This window comes from Ammospiza caudacuta, chromosome 7, assembly GCF_027887145.1.
Source record: "Ammospiza caudacuta isolate bAmmCau1 chromosome 7, bAmmCau1.pri, whole genome shotgun sequence".
In the NCBI taxonomy this organism is placed as follows: domain Eukaryota; kingdom Metazoa; phylum Chordata; class Aves; order Passeriformes; family Passerellidae; genus Ammospiza; species Ammospiza caudacuta.
The window spans coordinates 47,435,033-47,457,731 of NC_080599.1; the positions used below are offsets into that span (position 1 = coordinate 47,435,033).

A 22,699-nucleotide genomic window follows, 5' to 3' on the forward strand; every position below is an offset into this window, starting at 1 on the left:
TGACAGGCGCGGATAGGCGTGGCCTCCCCTGACTGACAGCTGCCGCACGCGCCCTGCCCGCTTCCCGCGGTGCGCGGTGACGTCGTGCGTAACGTGGCCACGCCCCTCCCGCCCCGCCGCCGCTCCCGGTCCCGTCCCCGCTGCTCCCGCCGCTCCCCCCGGGATCCGGCGGCGCTCGCCGGCGATGTGACCCCTGCCCGGGAATACCAGCGACCATGGCTGAGGTGAGAGCGTCGGGGGCCCGCCCGGGAACTTGTTGCGCGGCGCCGCAAGTTTGTTGCGGGGAGCGGAGGCCCGCGGGCACCGGCGGTCCCGCCCGCTCCCCTCAGGGAGCCGCCCGCTCCCGTTCGGGGCCGTCCCGGGGGCTGAAGGCGCCTGAGGGGAGCGGGCGGGACCGAGCGCGGCGCCTCCCGGTTCTTATAGGACCGCGTATGCTAAACCAGCGCTTTATTTCCTTTAAATATCTTTTTTGTAATCCCTAAAACAAAGGGGAATTGCTTAAAAGGCAGCCCGGGAGAGCTTTCTGGTGGAATTCCCAGGATTTGCGGGGATGGGGGGGTTAGCTGGGTATAATGGGAGTTGTGTTGCGGGATGTAAGATGATAATGATAGGGAAATAATGGGGAAATGGGAAAAAAGCCTCTTGATCGCAGGGCTGGGTTGCTGGGGTTGGATTGGCCCGTCCCGATAGGATCAGCTCTTTGCCTTTCAGGAGGGGACTGGTGAATGGATATTCCCTGAAGTTTTCCCTAAATTATCCCCAGATCCCAATCTCGGGGCTGTTTGCTGCTCTGACAGTGTCGACAAATGTGTTGGAAATGGAAATTTGAAAAGTATACTTTGGTAAAGTAAAACCTGTGGGACAGGTGTTGCTCCCAGGGTGAGCTGAGAGTGTCCAGATTTTGGATTTTATAGATGGAGCTTCTCCCCTTGAAATTCCTGCATGTATGGGGTTTTCCCCTTAAATTGCTTTCTCTTTCCCTTCCAAACGAAACCTTTAATGGAGCACTCTTCCTGTTGTTGGGACAACACGTCCTGAGCTAATCTTAGAAGTTCTGAGAACCTGCCTGGGTGGTTTTGTATCTCCAGAGGGAATCACAGGTCTGATCCCAAAAATGTGGGTTTGAAACCCACTCCTACAGAGCTGGAGAGACAGTGGTGCCTTTGCTGTGGCCATCAGAGTATTGGGGATGTTTGGCTGGAGTTTTTGTCCATTTTTTAGTGAATTAACCCCAGTTTCCTGTGGCAGTCCCTCTGTGTCGTGTGGGGCTGAGCTGGGGTCGCTCCCTGCTCGCTGTCCCAGCCCCAGGGCAGGGAGGTCCCACCGGGATGTGGGGCTGCCCACCTGTGGCTTTTCCCTTGTGGATGTGGTTCCTGTGGCTGAGGTCCCAATACTGCACTGGGGGGTTTCATCTTGGCCTTTTTGGAGGTGAATTCCTTGTTCTTTTGGGGCAGGGGCAGCGTTTGGTCAGCCTGTGGGTGAGTTCATCCCCAGGCAACTGTTGCATCTTCATGGGGAAACAGTAATAATTTAAAAAATTGATACCTGGAGTGATTTAAGGTCCTGGATACAGTTTCCAGCTCGGTTTGTGTCCCTGCCCCTGGCAGAGCTGGAACTAGATGGTGTTTAGGGCTCCTTCCAGCCCCAAGCGTGCCAGGATTTCATGAATTTAGGAAATCCACAGGGAGCAGAGCGGGAATTGTCCTTAGCATGGCATTTCCACGTAGCTTTGGTGGCAGCCACGGCCTGGAGGAGCTGCAGATCACCAAAGGGTGGATGGCAAGGTGGCAGGCCGATGGTTCCTGCCCTCTTTGCCATCCTACAACCTTGTGCTGCTGTTTGGGGGTGCGCAGAGCTCATCCTGCCCTCAGGAACTCATCCTGCCCTCTTTGCCATCCTAGAACCTCTGTTGCAGAGGATCAGGACAGCCCCTCCCGTCCCAGTGTGGCTCTGGGACTGTTGGGTTGCACAGGAAGGCCCTTCAGAAAGCAGGGCTGGAGGCCAGAAAGTGAAACTAGAATTCACCAAAAGTGCTGCTTCACTTTTGCAGAAGCGATTTGAATACAGGACAGACAAAGAGAAAAAAAAATATTTTGAATATATATTAAATTTGGGATTAATAACCTGTGTTAGGGATCCTTTTACATGATTCCTCATACTCCAACATGTCAGAAGTTTGTTCCAGACATAAACTGGAAAGAAAATATCTCTAACTTAAGATCAGCTGAAGCTTTGTGGCTGTTCCAGTATCCTGCATTAAGCTGCTTACGGGGTGGTTTTGGTGGAGGGAATGCTGATACACACAGATTTTCTCCAAAATAAGTATTTTAATGCCTCCTGAGAAGAAAAGGTTGGTGCTGAAAAGCTTGATTAGCAGCTGAAAGAGAATGGTTTTTGTAAATTCAGCCTTTATAGTGGTGGAGTGAAATGTAAGTGAGAGAATGAGATCTTCTGATCCCCTCTGGAAGAGCTGGGGTCAGGCTTTTGTGTGGAGCAGAGGCAGCTCAGTACCTGCTGTCATTTCCAGAAGTGCCAATTCCTGCTGTTCCTTGTGTTCCATGAAGGGATGCACCAGCCAGGTTCCTGCAGGATATCCTTGCCAGGATACTGAGCATGCAAAAATAAAGGGAACCAGAGGGGGGTTTGGGGTTTTTGTTGTCCTTCAGTGAATTAGGAGTGGGAGAGAGGGTGGCCATGTGTGGCCAGTGGTGAGGTGGGAGCACTGGGGACTAAATACCCCTGATTTTTGGCTGGCATAGCTTGGAATTACCTGCAGGCTGGTTTAGCTCTGGGTTGAGGGGTCTGACAGGCCCTGAAAGGGGAGATCCTGCTCCTCCTGCTGCCTTTGTGTCCTGGCCCTGAGCTTCCGTGGGCTGATCCATCTTGCTGAGAGCCTCAGGGCAGGCAGGGAGAGATCCCACAGGAGCTGGAATGGGGCAGCAGGAGCAGCCCTGGAGCAGCAGGTCCCCAGGAGGGTCAGGGGACAGCTCCTGCCAGGAGGGGACGGCCAGGGAAATCGGGCTGGGAACAGGGACAGGAGCAGAGGGAACGGCCCCGGGCTGGGCACGGGCAGCTCAGGGTGGATATTGGGGAAATTCCTTCGTGGAAAGGTTCCCCAGCCCTGGCACGGCTGCCCAGGGCAGGGCTGAGTGCCCATCCCTGCAGGGATTCCAGCCCCTGTGGATGTGGCACCTGGGGACATGGCAGTGGTGGCCTTGGCAGTGCTTGGAATGGATGGGCTTGGAGATGTTTTCCAACCCAGGGGATTCCATGGTTCCCTTCCCGTGACTGATGCTGGAACATAATTCCTGTTTCTCCCAAAGCTCCGGCAGGCAGCTGAGCAGCTCCGTGTGGTTCTCACACAGAATGTCTGAGGTTCCTCAATTTTCTGACTTGCTGAAATAAAAACTGAAGTTTTGCTTCTGCAGAGGGAATTTCTGAGGGGATAAAAACCCGGACTGGCATTTTATGGTGTTGGGAAAGGATGGGAAGGAGCAGGAGCTCTCCTCTGGTGTCAGTGGACAGTTCAATGTCTCAACCTAATTTCTTTGAGTGCACTTCAATGTTTTTAAATTTCTGAAAGTTTTGTTGTTTTCAACCAAAAAATCAGTTTATTCACATGGTGTGCTTTAAGAAGTCATCTATAAATCCCTATTGTCTGGAAAAATTCCCCTTTTCCTCAACGTTCTGCTTCTTTCAGCTGAAGAATTTTAAACTTTGGGAATGTCACTGAATTCTGTTTTCATACTTTGAGCATTACTTTCTGATTTCTGTTTTGGAACAGCTTCAGTGCTGAAGGAATACGTGACCTGCTAACTGTTCTGAGTAACCTTTTCACTTTCTTGGTGTTTTTGTTGAACTAAGGTGTAGTAGGAAGTTCACACAGTCACTGATGTGTTTGCTAATTGAGCTGTTTGAACAGTCAGGGTTTTTGAGGAGCTCCTGGATACAGAACAAGGTTAAAATAGATTAAATCCAGTTTTCCTACTGATCTAAATCACCATTAAAATCAGGCATTGACAGCAGTCAATCATGTTTTTCCTGGTTTGATCTTAGCTGTAACTAATGGAGGGTTTTTTGTCATTTTGAGCAGTGTTTGTGGAACGCTGCACTGAGGTAGCAGTGAACCTAAAGGAGAGCTGGGAATTCTGGATTTTCCCTTCCTTGGTGAGGGAATAAACCCCAAAGTGGTTGCTATAGGCACTGCTTGGATCCCCTCAAGGGAATTGCAGGGATAGAGTGGCACTCTGCATTTCTAATCTTAAAAAGAGGGTGGCCCTTGAGTTCTTTTGTCGTAGTAGAAGAGTTTTGAGGATATTTTCCACATGTGATCAAACACTGATGGTTTTGGGCTTCCAGTCAGGACTTCAAGTCCTTCCTGATGCAGCAGAGGGATTTAGGCAGAGGCTGGAATTGTTGTAAAGTTGTTTCTTTTTGAGCCTTTTCCTGGCCAGAAGCCCCAGGCTGCATTAATATTTCCCTCCTAATCCATTCACGTCACAAATTGTCCATAGGAATGTTTCCTTGTGCTGCCTGGCATATGACTGGGGCTGGTTGCTTCTGGGATTCTAAAGCAGGATCCAATCACTCCATAAAATCCCAGGTTTCTTAGCACAATATTTTAGATTATTACAGGAAGTTAAGGTGAAAATGAATAGGAGATGGGGAAGTGTGGAACCGTGTCCTTCAGGCAGGGCAGGTGGAGTTGTGATTGTGATTCCAGAATTCTCTTGGAATGGGAAGCTCTCCTGGGCAAGCTGCAGGGGATTCATCTCCTGTCCCTCCTCAGATTCCTCAGCCTGGAGCAGCAGCACTTCCCTGAGGCCAGTCCCTTGGGAAATGCCTGCCTGGATTCTGGATGGCACCTCGGGCAGAAGCCACTGGCAGCACCCTGCAGTGCCCTGTCCCTTGTGTGCCTCAGCACCAGGAGAGCTCTGAGCTGCCCTGGCAGGGGTTCCTGCTGGGATGGAGCCCAGTCCTTCAGCGCAGGGGGATCAGCTGCTGGCCTGGCACTCTGGTGTCCCTGTCACCTCTCTGCCCTGCCCTGTCCCTGCCAGGGCCTGAAGGGGCTCCAGGAGAGCTGCAGAGGGGCTGGGGACAGGGATGGAGGGGCAGGACACAGGGAATGGCTGGAAGCTGAAAGAGGGTAGGTTTGGGTGGATATTGGGAAGGAATTCTGGCTGTGAGAGTGGGCAGGCCCTGGAATAGAATTCCCAGATTTGCTGTGGCTGCCCCTGGATCCCTGCAGTGCCAAGGCCAGGTTGGACACCCTGGGACAGTGGGAGGGGTCCCTGCCATGGCAGCGTGTGTTTAAGCTCTCCTCTCCAGGCTGAACAGGCACAGCTCTCTCAGGAATCTCAGAGCTCAGCATTGTGGGATGATTTGGGGTGGGACACAGCTCAGGAGGTCTCTGGTGGGACCTTCTCTGCCCTCAGGGCTGCCTCCAGCCTGGTCTTGAAAACTTCCAAAGACAAACATTGGGAAAAGTCCTCTGGATACAGGGGTCAAGTCTCAGAGGGAAATGGCCAGGACAGCTTTGCTGAGGTGGAAGCTGCAAGGCTGTGAGGTTCACATTTGGGATCTGGGATTTCAAACATTGCAGTTGGTCCTTGTCTTCTGGAAGGACAGGAATTTTAGAAAGTGAAAATCCATGGGTGTAAAGGCTTCCATTTGAGGGATGTCACTGCAGTTTGGGCTGTGGAAATGTTCACATGTAGGACTGGAAAAGAGGACCAGAAGTGGTTTTCTTTTTTTCCTTGCTTCAATGTTGCTATTTTCTCCCCAAGATAAAAATGTGACCTTTTAAAAAAAAAATTAACACAAGTTAATTTGCAACACAACACACAGAGAGGGGCAGGCTGGGGCTGTTGCCTTCCTCTTATGGAAAGGGACACATCCCCTCTGGAATAAAAGGTGTTTTTCCCTGTTTTACCCAGTTCTTTTCTCCAGGCCCAGCTCACAGGAGAGTTTATTAACTTTGGGATATTTTGCTGTTGCAGAGTTCAAGACCTGAACAAATTGATGGGCTTGTCAGGCATATTGCTATCAATATAAGGATAATTTAATTCTAGTTTTTAACTGTTTTATGTAACACTTCAGGAGCTATTAAAGATAACTGAGTCAATTTGGACAGGATGTGTATTTGTCTTGTAGACACTGCAGATTATTCTGCAAACTTTAAGATGTTTCATTATTAATCAGTTCTGTTAAACAGTGTGAAAGGTGTTAGCAGAGACAAGAGTTTTGCGGGTAGGAGTGAAACTGTGCAGTGTCTGTCCCTTCTGTTCAGGTGGTTTTGCTGTAGGGGAGAGAAAGCTCAGTGCATCCCCCTTGGAGCATCCCAATAAATCCCCCTGGAGTGTCCCAGTGCATCCCCCTTGGAGCATCCCAATAAATCCCCCTGGAGTATCCCAATAAATCCCCCTGGAGTATCCCAGTGCATCCCCCTTGGAGCATCCCAGTGCATCCCCCTTGGAGCATCCCAATAAATCCCCCTGGAGTATCCCAATAAATCCCCCTGGAGTATCCCAGTGCATCCCCCTTGGAGCATCCCAATAAATCCCCCTGGAGTGTCCCAGTGCATCCCATTTGGAGTATCCCAGTACATCCCCCTTGGAGCATCCCAGTAAATGCCCCTGGACTATCCCAGTGCATCCTCCCTGGAGTATCCCAGTGCATCCCCCATGGAGTATCCCAGTGCATCCCCCTTGGAGTATCCCAATAAATCCCTCTAGAGCATCCCAGTGCATCCTCCTTGGAGTATCCCAGTGCATCCCCCATGGAGTATCCCAGTGCATCCCCCTTGGAGCATCCCAGTGCATCCCCCTTGGAGTGTCCCAGTGCATTCCCCTTGGAGCATCCCAGTAAATCCCTCTGGAGCATCCCAGTGCATCCCACGTGCTGGAATCAGACCTGGCCATCCCCTGCAGCCCTGGGAATTGCCTGGAATAAACTGGGCACGGCTGCTGCCTCCTGAGCTGAATGAACTGTCACAGTGCTGGGGAGTGCTGGGCATGTTCCCATGTGTGACACATCTCTGCTGCCTTCGCCTCTTGGCAGCCACAGGTGTCTGAGGGACACTGGCCAGCTTCAGTCCACCTATCCCATATCCATCTATCCTGTATCCATGCCTGGGGAATGGATTGGATGGGATCTGTCCCATCTATCCCATATCCTGGGAATGGATTGGATGGGATCTGTCCCATCTATCTCATATCCACACCCTGAGGAATGGATTGGATGGGATCTGTCCCATCTATCCCATATCCAGGGAATGGATTGGATGGGATCTGTCCCATCTATCTCATATCCACACCCTGAGGAATGTGTTGGATGGGATCTATCCCATCCATCCCATATCCTGTTGGATACATCCTGGGAATGCACTGGATGTGATCTGGCAGGTTGTTGCTGCCAGTGTCCCTCACCTTGGGAAGTCCTGTCTTTCCTGGGATCCCTGAAAATACCCTGGAATCAAGCAGTGGCACTCAGCAGTGCTGGTGCTTTGGGGCTCAGTGTCTGTCCTTCCCCTCTTTGCCTGGGGTTTGTTCCTGCAGCCCCCAGAGCTGGGCTCCCTCCAGGCTGCTCTGGAGCATTAACAGGGGAGTTCCTCGGTGTATCCCTGCAGCAGGAGTCCTTGCCCACTGGAGATCTGCTCAGTGTCCATGAGTTAGGAGTTCCTGGGTGATTTTCATTCCTTTGGGCTCACAGCAGGCTGCTCACTGTTACCTTTGCTGATGGTGCACTTCCAGAACAATTGCAGTGTGCATTGCCTGTGGATGGTCACTATCCCTGATTTTTCTTGTATTTTTCTCTCCTGGGCCTTGGATCCCAATATCCTTTGATAGGTGGCAGCTCCTTGTTCCCATGAGTGCCCTTGAGGCAAAAAGTGCTCTGTGCTTCCCTGGGAATGGCTGGGCAGGAAATGAAGATCACTGAAGAACAAGAATCCTATCAGTTCTTCTGTGATAGAATTCCTGTTGCCTTTTCCCAGAATTCCTGTCCCATGGCCGTGCCATCCTTAGGAATGTGGATCTGGGATGCGGCCCTCAGCAGTGCCAGGAAATTGTCATCACTAAATGCCCCCAAAGCCATCTGTTGTGCCCTGGCCAGAGCCACCATCCCTTGGAGGCAGGGCATGGGACTGACCAGCCCTTGTCTTGGGGCAGCTCTGCAACCAGAGGCTGTTCCCTCACCCTCTGTGCTGCCAGCCTGGCACTGCAGGGTTTTCCAGCTCTCCTTTCCACGTGTCCAGCCCCAGACTGGTGTTTGCAGCCCAGCTGGCACTCACAGAGGCCAGAGTCAGGGAGAGGCTGGAGAAGTGGTGCCAGTCACCTTGGGGATGGGCTGGCACAGCTGGCACTGGAGTGGTGCCAGAGGTCAGGGCTGCTCCTGGCTGCAGCTGGGCATTAATAAAGATGAGCAGGAGTGTGACACTGCTCAGGGCTGGAAATAGAAGCAGGAAATGATTGGCAGCTCGTCCCAGGCTGGAAAGCCAGGAATGCAGACAGGAGAGTGCACGGGCAGGGCAGGTGTCACTGGCAAAGCCTGGGAGAAGGGGCAGGGAGCCAGAGGCTGCTTTTGGGAGCCACAGCTCCCTGAACTCCCCTGATCCCCGCTTTGTGTCCTGTTCTTCCTTCTGCATTGAGTCCTGTCCCAGAACTTCCCTGCCCAGGCTGGAGCTGAGCTGGGTCAGCCCCTTGGGCATGGAGCAGCCAGAATTCCCCATGGATCGTCACCAAATCAGTGATAAACCCATAACCTGCTTTGCAGCTGAGACCTCCTCAGCACTCCTTTGTTACAGCCAAAATTATCCAGGGAGGCAGGGAACCTTTTGGAAAGAGGTTTTTTGGCAAAGTGAGTGTCAATTTGTGTAAGAGGCTCCCAATAACAACACATTTTAATGGCTTTTCCCTCATTCCACAAGGAATTCTCATTGTGGTTTGGGATTCCTTTAAAAAGTGTGTCCCTGAATTGAAGGAGAACAGGAATTTGTGCTCAGCTTCAAACTGGAATAATTTCTCTTGGACTGGGACTCACTGGCAGTGGAGTCTGGGATATCCCTGGGCTGTGGAAAGGGAGATTTTTACCTGGAGTTAGATCACAGCTAAAGCTTTAATAATTTAATTCCAGAGCAGTTCTAAGATGGTATTTGCAGAATTGGTTGTTTCCTAAGGAAAATATTTTATCCCTCAGAATAAATTCTCCTCAGGCCTTTGAATCCAGCTCTGTTCCTTGGAGGGCAGAGTCATTGCTGGAATAATTTTTCATCCTGCAATTAAGGTTGGAAAAGACCATGGAATCCATGCCATGAGTCCATGTCCCCAAGTGCCACCAGGTTTGGGACACCTGCAGGTGCTGATTCCAGCCCATTCCAGGAGGAAAAGGGGAGGCTCTCTGTGGCTTCCCTCCTGGTCTGGGAAGATTGAATTCATTTGGTTTCCTCTGGGAAATGGATTAGTAGAGAAATGTTAAAGCCTGACAGAAGGTTCACATAGTGTGGATTTCTATGTAAATGTTGAGATAAGAAATGTTGATTTAGAAATGGAATAGGATAGAAATTGCTGAGAGAGAAATGGAATTAGAAACAACTTTTAAAGAGTGGTTTTGTAAAAAAGATGAGATATTTTGGAGAAATAGAATTATGAAAGGTGGATTATAGTAGGATTTATGAGGGGTCATTTCAGATTATTGGTTTTAAGGTATTTTTAACATACTGTTATGAAAGTTGATAGGTTAAGAAATGTTTAGAGTGTATTGCAACTAAGAAATAGTTGGGTCACACTTTAAGATTTCTCTGCAAATTCATTTCTCACAGTTTCCAACCAAAGATTGCTGCAAACTCAGTAAGACTTTGTTAATTTGTGTTAATGATCATGTATTGCATTCTATTAATTATGCAGGTTCATCAGACAAACAAATCACCAAATAAAGACCAGTCCAGGTTGCTGATGCTGATATTCAGCTCCAGATCAGGAGTGCTGGACTGTGGAATTTGTTAAGATAATCTTTGCAAATAAAGACTTTTTTGGGTGTAGTGATTAGCAAAACTTCCCCTGATGTTGTGCAACCATCTGCAAAACATTTGTGGGGTTTCCCCATTAATGTGAATTTCTCTGGGAATCCTGGGCGGCCTCAGGAGAGCTGGAGAGGGGGACAAGGAGACACGGGGATGGATGGATGGATGGGATGCTGGCAGGGAATTCAGTGTTTATATTCTGCATTTTCCTGATTCTGGACAATTTTGGAGTTCATTTATACACTGGGGACTCCCACAAAAGGGAGGCAGACGTGTAAGGGAAATTATTCCATAAGAAGGTCTCTTCTCTCTTTGCGGAACTTTTGATATAAAAAACTTCAAATCAGACAGAATTTTTTCAGTTTTAATTTTGCTTTGCTGCATCACTAGGCTGAGTTGAGGAGGCAAGTGGAAGGAAAACCCTTCAGAAAATCCAAGTTTTCCCTTGAGGACAGCCTTATACATTAATTAATGTAACAAAATCCACGGTGCCAAGCAATATCTGAGTTTGCAGGAGGTGGCAGGAGCACCACGGGGAAAATTCAGTTTTCCTGCCTTGGAAATAAACATTTCATTACTGTGTGCCTGAAAAGAGTGGGAGCATTTGCTTGAATTATCCAAACAAATGAGCTTTGAATGGCTGACATCCAAATTTCCCCCCAGGGGTTCAAGACTGGCACAAGGAAAGCAGGATTTTGTGGGAGAATATGTTTGTGGAGGTTGTAAAGACCAGGGTACCAAATTCTGGGCCAGAGAGGGGCTCTGCTACCTGGATTATTAGGGAATCATTTTCTTTATCTCAAAAATAATATGTTTTGTTTTTTCCTTACATCTGAGTTAGAGATTCAGATTAAATTGGTTTTTTCCTTTATTCTGTAAGGCGTTCTTATTATGGTTTGGGATTCCTTTAAAAAGTGTGTCCCTGAATTGAAGGAGAACAGGGAATTTGTGCTCAGCTTCCTCTTAATTTATTGAATTATAATTAAATAATTCCTTAGTAATTCCTCTTAAACTGAGACTCACTGGCAGTGGAATCTGGGATATCCCTGGGTTGTGGAAAAGGGGATTTATACCTGGAGTTCAATCACAGCTAAAGTGAAAGTATTATTTACCTTGGTAAATAATTTTATTTATAAATGTATTAATTTATTTATCAATTTAATTATTATTTATATACATTTATTTATAATATTTATAAATTTATTTTAAATTTTATTATTTATAAATCTATTTTTCTGCAGCGAGTTGTTCTCTATCAGCTAAATAATTTTATTTACACAGGTTCAACATAGCAAAAATAATTTCCTTTCTTTTCTTTTTTTTTTAGCCTTCTGTTGAGTCTTCAAGCCCAGGTAAATATTTTTAATAATTTCCAAGGGTTTGGGCATCCTATGGGTGGAAAACTTTCCAGGAGTTCCTTCAGCTGGATTGTTGTTTTCTCCTGAGATTTTATTTCTTTCAGAGAAATAATTAAGTGCTTCATAATTAAATCTTAGAGTCACTCCTCCCTGTCACACCCTCAGTGTGAAGGCAAAGCTTGGAAAATGGAATTTAAATTGTCCAGGGAAAAAAGGGAGAAAATATGAGCAGGGTTGGGATTAAAAATCAGAAAAGGGGGAAAATATGAGTGGAATTGGGATTAAAGATCAGGAGAAAAGGGGGAAAATATGAGTAGGACTGGGATTAAAATTCAGGAGAGAAGATTAGCAGGGTTGGGATTAAAATCAGGAGAAAAGGGGGTAAATATGAGCGGGGCTGGGATTAAGGGAGAATTTTGTGAGTTTTTTTCTGTTTTACTTGCTGAGTTTTTAGTTGTGAGTTTTTTATTTGTTTTTATTTGTGAGTTTTTATTTGGTTTTATTTGATAAATTTGTATTTGCTGAGTTTTTAATTGTGAGTTAGCTTTTATTTGCAAGGTTTTATTTGTGAGTTGGTTTTTGAGTTTTTATTTGTTGATTTTTATTTGGTTTTATTTGTGAGTTTTTGATGGTGAGTTTTTGACTCTGTAGAGCTCAGTGGAGGCAGGTTTGTGATTATTTAGGCTGAAATGCTCCCAGATAGAATTTCCCAGACGGGCTGTGCAGGAGGTTCCTGCTCCTTCCTGCCAGGATCTCCCCACAAGGGGAATTTCCCTGGGCAGAGTCAGAGGAGCCATAACTGGAATTCCTGCTCACAGCTCTGCTTGGAGCCTCCCTTGCAGACACAGCTGAAGGCCAGCAGAGCTGCAGGCTGCTGGAGTTGAGCTGTTTCTGGAATGTTCCCAGGAGGATCAGCAGCCTCTGATGACCATGAGTTCGACCCCTCGGCTGACATGCTGGTGCACGACTTCGACGACGAGCGCACACTAGAGGAGGAGGAGATGATGGAAGGGGAGACAAACTTCAGGTCTGAAATCGAGGATCTCAACAGGGTAGGTGGCCTCCAGGAGCCTGTCTGGGTCTGGAAAGACAGGAGTCTGCTAGGGAGGGCAGGAGCCTCCCCTGAAATGGAGAATGTAAACCCCCCACTCCAAATTGCTATGAATTTTACATGAAGGGGCTCTCAGGCAAAAAGTATGGGAGCAGAAAATAACAGTTCTGTAACAGGGAAGGAAATAAAAGGATAACAAAAACAATGCAGTACACTAAAACAACACTGCCAGAGTCAGAACCCAACCTGTCACCCTGTGGGGCAGCCTGTTGGCAGCAGTGCCATTGGAATTGTGGCTCAGCCCTCCTGCAGTGTCAGGGGTGGTTCTGTTGGAGCAGGGATCCTGGAGAATCCCATTGGAATTGTGGCTCAGCCCTCCTGCAGTGTCAGGGGTGGTTCTGTTGGAGCAGGGATCCTGGAGAATCCCATTGGAATTGTGGCTCAGCCCTCCTGCAGTGTCAGGGGTGGTTCCCAGTAGAAGGGTGGAAGATCCAGGGGAAGAGGCAGCTGCTGTTGCTCTGGGAAATCCAGTGCAGAAACCGTGCTGGTGTTCCAGAATCTCCAGATTCTATCCAGGTAGGAATGCTTGGCTGGTGTTCCAGAATCTCCAGATTATATCCAGGTAGGAATGCTTGGCTGGTGTTCCAGAATCTCCAGATTCTATCCAGGCAGGAATGCTTGGCTGGTGTTTCCAGGATCTCCAGATTATATCCAGGTAGGAATGCTTGGCTGGTGTTCCAGAATCTCCAGATTCTATCCAGGCAGGAATGCTTGGCTGGTGTTCCAGAATCTCCAGATTATATCCAGGTAGGAATGCTTGGCTGGTGTTCCAGAATCTCCAGATTATATCCAGGTAGGAATGCTTGGCTGGTGTTCCAGAATCTCCAGATTATATCCAGGCAGGAATGCTTGGCTGGTGTTCCAGAATCTCCAGATTATATCCAGGTAGGAATGCTTGGCTGGTGTTTCCAGGATCTCCAGATTATATCCAGGTAGGAATGCTTGGCTGGTGTTCCAGAATCTCCAGATTATATCCAGGTAGGAATGCTTGGCTGGTGTTTCCAGGATCTCCAGATTATATCCAGGTAGGAATGCTTGGCTGGTGTTCCAGAATCTCCAGATTATATCCAGGTAGGAATGCTTGGCTGGTGTTCCAGAATCTCCAGATTCTATCCAGGCAGGAATGCTTGGCTGGTGTTTCCAGGATCTCCAGATTATATCCAGGTAGGAATGCTTGGCTGGTGTTCCAGAATCTCCAGATTCTATCCAGGCAGGAATGCTTGGCTGGTGTTCCAGAATCTCCAGATTATATCCAGGTAGGAATGCTTGGCTGGTGTTCCAGAATCTCCAGATTATATCCAGGTAGGAATGCTTGGCTGGTGTTCCAGAATCTCCAGATTATATCCAGGCAGGAATGCTTGGCTGGTGTTCCAGAATCTCCAGATTATATCCAGGTAGGAATGCTTGGCTGGTGTTTCCAGGATCTCCAGATTATATCCAGGTAGGAATGCTTGGCTGGTGTTCCAGAATCTCCAGATTATATCCAGGTAGGAATGCTTGGCTGGTGTTTCCAGGATCTCCAGATTATATCCAGGTAGGAATGCTTGGCTGGTGTTTCCAGGATCTCCAGATTATATCCAGGTAGGAATGCTTGGCTGGTGTTTCCAGGATCTCCAGATTATATCCAGGTAGCAATGCTTGGCTCCTCCCTCTGGGCTCACATCTCCCAGTGGGATGCTGTAGCTCTTATCAGCCATGCAGTGACATTCAATAGCTGTTATCAGCAGATATCTCCCCTGAGGGAGGAGTGATTGTGGTCACTCAGAGAGATAAGGCAAACTTGCCACTTGACAAAAGACAACTGACATACACAATACATCTTGCCTTGCAATCTGGAACAGATCCCAAACCACACCCACAAAACATGCAGGAATTTAAAAAAATTAATAAATAAATAATGAAGAGAGGGAAAGGCTGAATAAATTTACCAAGACTTGGGGGAAATAAATGGTACATAAATATTTATAATGTGCTTGGTTAGTTGTTTTTTGCATCTATAGGATGTGAATTTTGGAACTAATATAAATTAAAATATCATCTGACTAAACTTGTGTATTCCAGCTGCACCAGAGTAGTGCTTGTAGGTTCTTATTTTAAAACAAAACCTCTCATAATTCACATTTCTTGTGCATTTTGATACAGATATCTGTCAACTAGTGGAGCACTTAGGAATAGCCTCATTTAAAGGAAGATGCAGAGGAAATGATGTCCAAACCCTATTTAAGCATGAATGATTATGCCAATAGCACTTTAAATTAATTTGGTGCATTTAATCAATATTTCCAGTGTAAATGCTAATTTCTTCCTGGTTCTGCTGTCACTTCTGTATTGTCTTCAATTATTTCTCAGGCAGGAATAATATTCTTAAATTACCAAGTGGGTTCATTATAAATGCAGAGTAATTTAGATCCTGTCTGTGGCCTTGTTGGCCCCCAGAACAGATCATTAATGATTCACTAATGAATATTTGCTGTACAAATCCTATTTAGCTTAAGTGATTCTGCCAATAGGACTTGAAATTAATTTACTCCATTTAATCTATATTTCCAGTGGAAATTATCTTTTTTTTTTAATCTGCTAATTTCCAGGTTGATACTGAATGGAAAACATAAAGATAAATAAATAGTTGGTGAATCCAAATGTGCTTCATGTAGATTAAATGAGGAGTGGAGCTCCACATGTCTCTCATGTGGGGTTTAAACTGAAAATTGGCTTTTTTCCCTTCATATTTCATGTAACTCTCTCACCACATTACAGCCCTTCAGTTTATCCCCTCATAGCCAGTGGTTGCCTCTAGCTGTGGGTAAATAATAATTAAATACATTCATTGTTTTCACCTTTTCCATTTTGCAATACCCTGAAGCGATGAAGAAATCCCAGTTTTTGTTTTCTCTTGGGGAATTGCTGGTCCCTGGAGCTCTTGGAATTGCAATGGACTATTTGAAGTTAAGAGGCTTAACCTGAGAAAACATTATAAATATAGAAAAACATTATAAATACAAACCCCCTTTGCTGGGTAACACAGGGTCAGTGATATCCCTGTTCCATAATTCCCAAAAAAAATGCAAATTCCAATTTTTCATTTCTAATTCTCAGCTCTGTGGGATGGGAGTGCTTAAAGCCAGGATATTCCTTTCCAAAATGTCCTGGAGAACATTTGGATGATTCCAGTATGATTTTTCTGCTGGCTCTGCTGCCAGATTTAATTAAGAGCACAGGCCTTTCATGTTGTCTGTGTCAGTAAAATATTTATTCCCCATCAAGTGACACTGTGGGGACCAAAAACCATTTAATTGTATGGCTGGGTGTAAAGCTCAACCAGAGAGTAGGGGAATAAGATCTAGAATGGCTCAGTTCAGTAAAAAATAAAATAAAATAAAATAAAATAAAATAAAATAAAATAAAATAAAATAAAATAAAATAAAATAAAATAAAATAAAATAATGCGGATAAGAAGTGCTGATAAGCCCTGTCACTCTTGTTTTTACAGAGCACAACCAGCTCCACTTTGTCATTAGGATTATTGGGATGTTTCCAGAAATTAGATCAGTGCAGGCCCTTAGGATAGGAAGTCTAAGGTCAGCCAATAACTAAAAATATCTGATTATCAGCCAACATGTGCATTAGATACTAGGAAAAAACTATTTAGAGCAAGCACACAATTCCAAATAATAAACAAAGGATTTGATGCTTTGAGAGAGAATTTTTAAATGATTCCTCAAAATTTCTGCTCTGAAAAATCTCACTTATGGAGAGAGGCTGGACACTGAGGATTAAAAGTAATAAAGAAATTAATTAGCAGAGCCAGCAATTTTTACTAATACTATTTATTAACAAAATTTAATTAAAAGTATTTATTAGTAGTATGTATTAGTAATTTTTATTAATAAAGGTGAGAGTTTGGGAGCCTTTGTTGTACTTGAATTAGTTTGAGACCTGACAGTACAAATTGAAATGTCTCCTCAGAGCAGACCAGCTTTTTCATGATGTTTAAATAAATTTTTTTAAGGTTTAGCAGGTTTGTTTCCAGCTGGGGAAGGAATTCCTTTTGGAATGGCCATTCTTGGTGGGGGTGTTAGTGATTCCTGTAGTTTGGTGAGAATCTTGATGCTGCAGAGCAATTCCTGTGGGATATCCCTGTTAATTCCCAGGTTTTGTTTGAATTTTGCCCAGGAAAGTGACATGCCCATCCAGGAGATCCTGTTGGGGTGGGAGGTCTGCTAGAAATAAATCAAGGATTGGGAAATAAATAATCCCACACAGAAACCCCACATTTTCCTTAAGAGCCCAATCTTCCTATTTTATCAATCCATCAAGGAAATATCCCAGTTAATCCCTGTGGAAATATCCCAGAAATATCCACAAAAACCCCACATTTTTATCAGGAGCCCAAACTTCCAATTTTGCCAGTCCATTCCAAAAGGAATTCCTTTTGGGATGGCCATTCTTGGTGTGGGTGTTAGTGATTCCTGTAGTTTGGTGAGAATCTTGATGCTGCAGAGCAATTCCTGTGGGATATCCCTGTTAATTCCCAGTTTTTGTTGGGATTTTCCCCAGGAAAGTGACATGCCCATCCAGGAGATCCTGTTGGGGTGGGAGGTCTGCTGCAAATAAGTCAGGGCTTAGGAAATAAATTATCCTGCAGAAAAAGCCTCCCACATTTTCCTTAAGAGCCCAAAATTCCAGTTTTGCCAGTCCATAGTGACCAATCTGGGTGTAGTTCTAGTGACCATTCTGATCCCTGTGCTTTGGTGAGAACCTTGATGCTGCAGAGCAATTCCTGTGAAATATCCCTGTTAATTCCCAGGTTTTGGTTGAAATTTGCTCAGGAGAGTGACATGCCCATTGTGTTGAGGTGGAGGTCCGCTGGAAATAAATTAAGGATTGGGAAATAAGTCATCCCACACAGAAACCCCACATTTTCCTTAGGAGCCCAAACTTCCTGTTAATTTTGCCAGTCCATAGTGGCCATTGTGGGTGTGAGTGCCCCGCTCCCCGAGCTGTGGTGAGAACCTTGGTGCCATGGAGCAGTTCCTGTGGGATGTCGCAGTTAATGCCAGTTTCTGGTGGGCTTCCCAGGAGAGTGACATGCCCATCCAGGAGCTGCTGAGCCGCTACGGCTACGATGGCACCGTGCCCCTGCAGGAGGAGGAGGAGGAGGAGGAGGAAGAAGAGGAGGAGGAGGAGGGAGAAGACGATGATGATGTCGATAACGATGACAACAGCGGCTGCAGTGGGGAAAACAAGGTAAATGAGTGCTCGTTTGCATATGTAAATTTGTGATTTGCATACCCGCGCTACTCAGCGTCCCAGGTCATGGCAGAGCTAATTTGTAATAGAGTTGATTTCGTAAACCTTGCTTTACTAATAAGGTTTACTCTTAATTACCCATCTGTATTTCTCTTAATTGCTCTTAATTCCATCTCTCTCATCCCAAGCAGAGGCAATTGAAAGTCCCTGGATGCAGCATCATGTGAGGGATGGGAATTGTCCTTCAGCCTCAGCACTGACATTTTAAATGCCTGCAGACACCTTTAGGGATACAGCTGAACACTCACTTGGAGTAGAAAAGCTGATTATTGAAACTGCACAAACTGCTGGATTAAATGTGGCTCTGGCTCTTGGAAATCCTGCAGGTTTTCCAGCCTGAGCCTTTTAAATTGTGTTTTTCCAGCCTGGTTGTACTTGAATTAACTCACCCTAATGCTTCAAGTATCTTTGCCAAATGTTTAGTTTTGAGCTTAGCATTTTCAAACTCTTTTTCTGTGTTCTCTTCAAATATTTTTCTGATTTTAAAAAAGAGATTTTTCTACTTGGAATGTAGAGTCCTGTCACGGGCACAGCTGCTGCATCCTGTATTTCATTAAGATACCCCTTGGAATTGTCAGTGACACAAAAGCTGAGGCCTTAGAGGAGGTTTCATTTCCTAGTGTGGCCTTAAATGAGATCCATTCTGGGTTTTTGGTACCTTCACCTATTTGAGAACCCTGGAATGGCACCCAGGGATGAGGAATGGTACATCTGAGTCAGGAGCTGAAGTTGCTGGGATTTACAAGCTGCCTTGACAGGTGCTGGAGAGGATTGTTCTTTGTGGGGGCTGAACAGTTCAAAAGGAAGATCCAGAGTGTGATTGGATTAGGAAAGGTTCAGGGGAGGGGGAGAAACTTATGTAACATGAAGGCTGCAGGGAGAATTCTGTCAGGGAAAATTCTCTCAGGAGAATTTTCTCATGGAAAGGGTGGTCAGGCTTTGCAAGGGGCTGGAGTGTCCAGGGAACCCTTGGATGTGACACTCTGGGCTGTTGGCAGGGTGGGGATGGGTCCCAGCTTGGGCTGGGTGATCCTGGAGGGCTTCTCCAACCTCAGTCACCCTGTGCAGAATCAAACTAAGGCCCAAATGTTCATTTGGCTGAGCTTGGTGCTGCTCCTGCAGGGTCACTCGCTGCTGTGCCCTCAGTGCTCAGTCCCTGCTGGCACAAATGCCATCCTGGCTGTCCTCAGGGCTCCCAGCAGCTGATGGAAGGAGGGCCCTGCCTGTGCTGTCCCTGTGTCCCACACAGGAGCCACCCCTGTCCTGTCCTCTGCAGGGCCCCTCTCCACAGGGACAGTGCAGGGCTGGCACTCTGCCCTCAGCAGCTCTGGCCCAGCTCACACCAGTTCAGCCCTGCACTGGGAGCAAGGATCCCCCACTTCCAGCCCAGTTCACACCAGTTCAGCCCAGCACTGGGATCAGTCCCTCCCAGTCCATCCCAGTTCACATCAGTTCAGCCCAGCACATCCCAGCCCTGCACTGGGAGCAGACACCCCCAGTCCCAGCCCAGTTTACACCAGTCCATCCCAGTCCATCCCAGTCCATCCCAGTCCATCCTGGCCCTGGGAGCAGCCCTCCCAGTCCATCCCAGCCCTAGGATCAGGTCCATCCCAGCCCCCCCAGTCCATCCCATCCCAGTCCATCCCAGCCCCCCCAGTCCATCCCATCCCAGCCCCCCCAGTCCATCCCATCCCAGTCCATCCCATCCCAGTCCATCCCATCCCAGTCCATCCCATCCCAGTCCATCCCATCCCAGCCCCCCCAGTCCATCCCAGCCCAGCCCCCCCAGTCCATCCCAGCCCAGTCCATCCCAGTCCATCCCATCCCAGCCCATCCCATCCCAGCCCCCCCAGCCCATCCCAGCTGTGTTTGCTCCCTGGCTGTGCAGGCTCTGAGCTCGGGGCGCTGCAGGCTGTGGGGGTGGAGCGCTGTGGCATCACTGAGCTCTCTCCTCTCAGCTCTCCCAGCCCGTTTCCCTCCCTGCCCTCACTGGCTGCTATTTTTAATCTGCTCTGAGCTGCACATGTGACAGGGCTCTGCTGGAGTGCACGGCCCTGTGTGCTGGCCATGGTGCTCCCCACAGCCCCTGGGTGGCCAGCACAGAGCACCACGTGTACAGCAGCAGGCTTGGGAGCACCAAAAAATAATTTTAAAACAATATTTATAATTTTCATTTTCTCTGCTTGTAATAATTCCTGTAGTTGTGGTGGTTCGTCTGCAAATAAAGGAATTTATTCGGATTTTGGCTTAATGTACCGAGCCAACCCTGTGCTTCCTGTGGGGTTGAACCGCTCAATTCACATGGATTTTTATGGCAGGTACCATTTCCATCTAAATCCCTCACTTTTTTTATTGAAAATTCATGAGAAAGGATTTTAAAGACCAAAGTAAAATTTTCAAATTAAATAAAATTCAATAAAAACCACGAGGATTTAAAAAAAGCAAAGATTCAGATTTCCTTTGGGTCCATATTTCTGATTTGTTACAGTCTGGCATTGATCTCCTTAAAAACAAGCTCAGAATATGTTCATATATTAAAATGTTACTAATAAAGGAATTTATTCCTATTTTTGGTCTTGTCTCAATGTACTGAGCCAAGCCTGTTCTTCCTGTGGGGTTGAACCACTCAATTCACATGGATTTTTATGGCAGGTACCATTTCCATCTAAATCCCTCTCTTTTTTTATTGAAAATTCATGAGAAAGGATTTTAAAGAGCAAAGTAAAATTTCATTGAAATTAAATTCAATAAAAACCACGAGGATTTAAAAAAAGCAAAGATTCACATTTCATTTGGGTCCATATTTCAGATTTGTGACAGTCTGGCTGTTCTATTGATCTGCTTAAAAACAACCTCAGAGTATGTTCAGGCATTAAAATGTTACTAATAAAGGAATTTATTCTAATTAAGGAATTTATTCTTATTTTTGATCTTGTGTCAATGTACTGAGCCAAGCCTGTTCTTCCTGTGGGGTTGAACCACCTAATTAACTTGGATTTTTATGGCAGGTACTATTTCCATCTAAATCTCTCCCTTTTTTATTGAAAATTCGTGAGAAATTATTTTGGAGACCAAAGTAAAATGTCATTGAAATGAAATTCAATATAAACCATGTGAATTTAAAAAAAAGCAAAGATTTAAGTTTTATCTACTTAAAAAACAACTTCAAAATGTGTTCACACGATAAGAAGTTACATTTGTGGTGCCTCAGCCTGGACATGCCACAAATAAAAGTGATTTGGGGTTAATCTAGTAATAAAATATTGCCAAAACCAGATTTTTCACCGCCAGGGATGAGTGAGGTGCTGCTGATTTGCTCCCTCATTGATTCTGGTTTGCTCTTGTGGCAGGAGGAGACCATCAAGGACTCGTCAGGGCAGGAGGACGAGACCCAGTCCTCCAACGATGACCCAGCCCCGTCTGTGGCCTCTCAAGACCCCCAGGAGATCATTCGCCCTCGGCGCTGTAAATATTTTGATACCAGTAAGTCCAGTTTCATCAGCCCCAAAATCCCAGTATCCTGTGCCAGAAATGCATTTTGAGCCCTAAAAATATTGGATTTTCCTCTTCGTGGCACTGCTGTGCATGAGAATCATGCTCAAAACAAACAAGGGAAGTCCTGGTTTTAGCTGAGGGCTGAAGTTGCACTGCTGGCTCTGTGGAAGGACAGGAAATAATCTCTGATTTTACAAGAAAGATTTGGGAAATTGAATCATTGAAATTTGACATTTTACAGGTTAAAATTAATTGGTGTGCCCTGGTTATTTGCCAAAGCCTGGGCTCTGTTCTCATCCAGAGGAGCTCAGAGTCCACCTGAAGGGAAGAATCAACTGAAATTTCCTACAAATAAAACACAGATTTCCTGAGAAACAGAAAAGCAATAAAATCTGGGAAAGGTCAAGAATTGCTAACCCTGAAATAGTGGAAGGGGGAGGTCACTAAGAAGAAAATTTACTTCAAGAATTCCAGTTTTGCCAGCACTGAGCTGATCATTTTCATACTTATTTTGTTTACAAATGGATTTTGCATCCTCTGAACTCTGATTTCCCTGCAATCTCCCCTGATGGGATCTGACCCTCTTGGGCTGCTTGGGACAGCAGATATTTCATCTTTTTTTCAATAAAAGTGGCTGTTGCTATTTGAATTCCTTCTGTTCTGTGTTTGAACAAATAAAAGATTCCTCACCATACCTTACACTTGATAATTATTAGTTAGAAATGCAATTATTATTTTGTGCTTTATTTAAATCCAAAATTGCCAAGGAACCTTTAAATTTAAATGAAGAATTGCCAAGTATGTAGCTGTGCAGAGGATTGCAAATATCTTCAATAAATTCCTATTTTTAAGCACAGAATTAACTTAAGTGTATTGCATTAGGTTTGGGGGTTTCCACAGCTTTCAGCTGTCTATAAAATGTCATTTAATGTCTAGATAATTTTAATGCTGCTGTATCCCATCCTGTACAGAAGCCAGCACCTTGGGAAAGGCAGCTGGCCTATACCATAAAGAGCTTAACATTCCTGCCAGTCCTTATCCCAAATAATCTCCTGGAAGTGCTGCTGGGCATCCCAGGCTCCCAAATCCCAGGAGGAAACACTCCCAGATTTCTCCCACCTTCTGCTGAGACCTATCTGAAAAAAAACCAGCAGCAACTAAGCCAGGAGCTGATGGAAAAGGGCTTGAAACCCACAAAAATATTCCCACAAATTCAAAATAAACTTGGATGGGGATCCTTCAAAGCCAAGGGAAAAGAAACGTGAATTTAGTAACAAAATTTAGGGATGTTTTTATTTATATCTTCTCAATTTCTCAGAGCCTGGCTTGTATCTTAATCCAAATCTGGGTGGGTCATTTTTTAATCTTGTCACTGCTGAGCCAGGAGTGCTGTCCCCAAAAGTGTCC

At 46.0% G+C, this 22,699-nt stretch overlaps 1 protein-coding gene across 1 annotated transcript in view; it reads left to right on the plus strand.

The window, feature by feature from the left end:
• The window catches only part of MIER1 (MIER1 transcriptional regulator), a 34,150-nt gene continuing 11,451 nt past the window's right edge, over positions 1-22,699 (plus strand). The window contains exons 1-5 of the mRNA XM_058808971.1: positions 1-224; positions 11,346-11,370; positions 12,283-12,428; positions 17,567-17,734; positions 21,148-21,280. Of these exons, the coding sequence (XP_058664954.1) occupies positions 216-224; positions 11,346-11,370; positions 12,283-12,428; positions 17,567-17,734; positions 21,148-21,280 (481 nt within the window). The 5' untranslated portion in view covers positions 1-215. The remainder of the gene's footprint in view (positions 225-11,345; positions 11,371-12,282; positions 12,429-17,566; positions 17,735-21,147; positions 21,281-22,699) is intronic.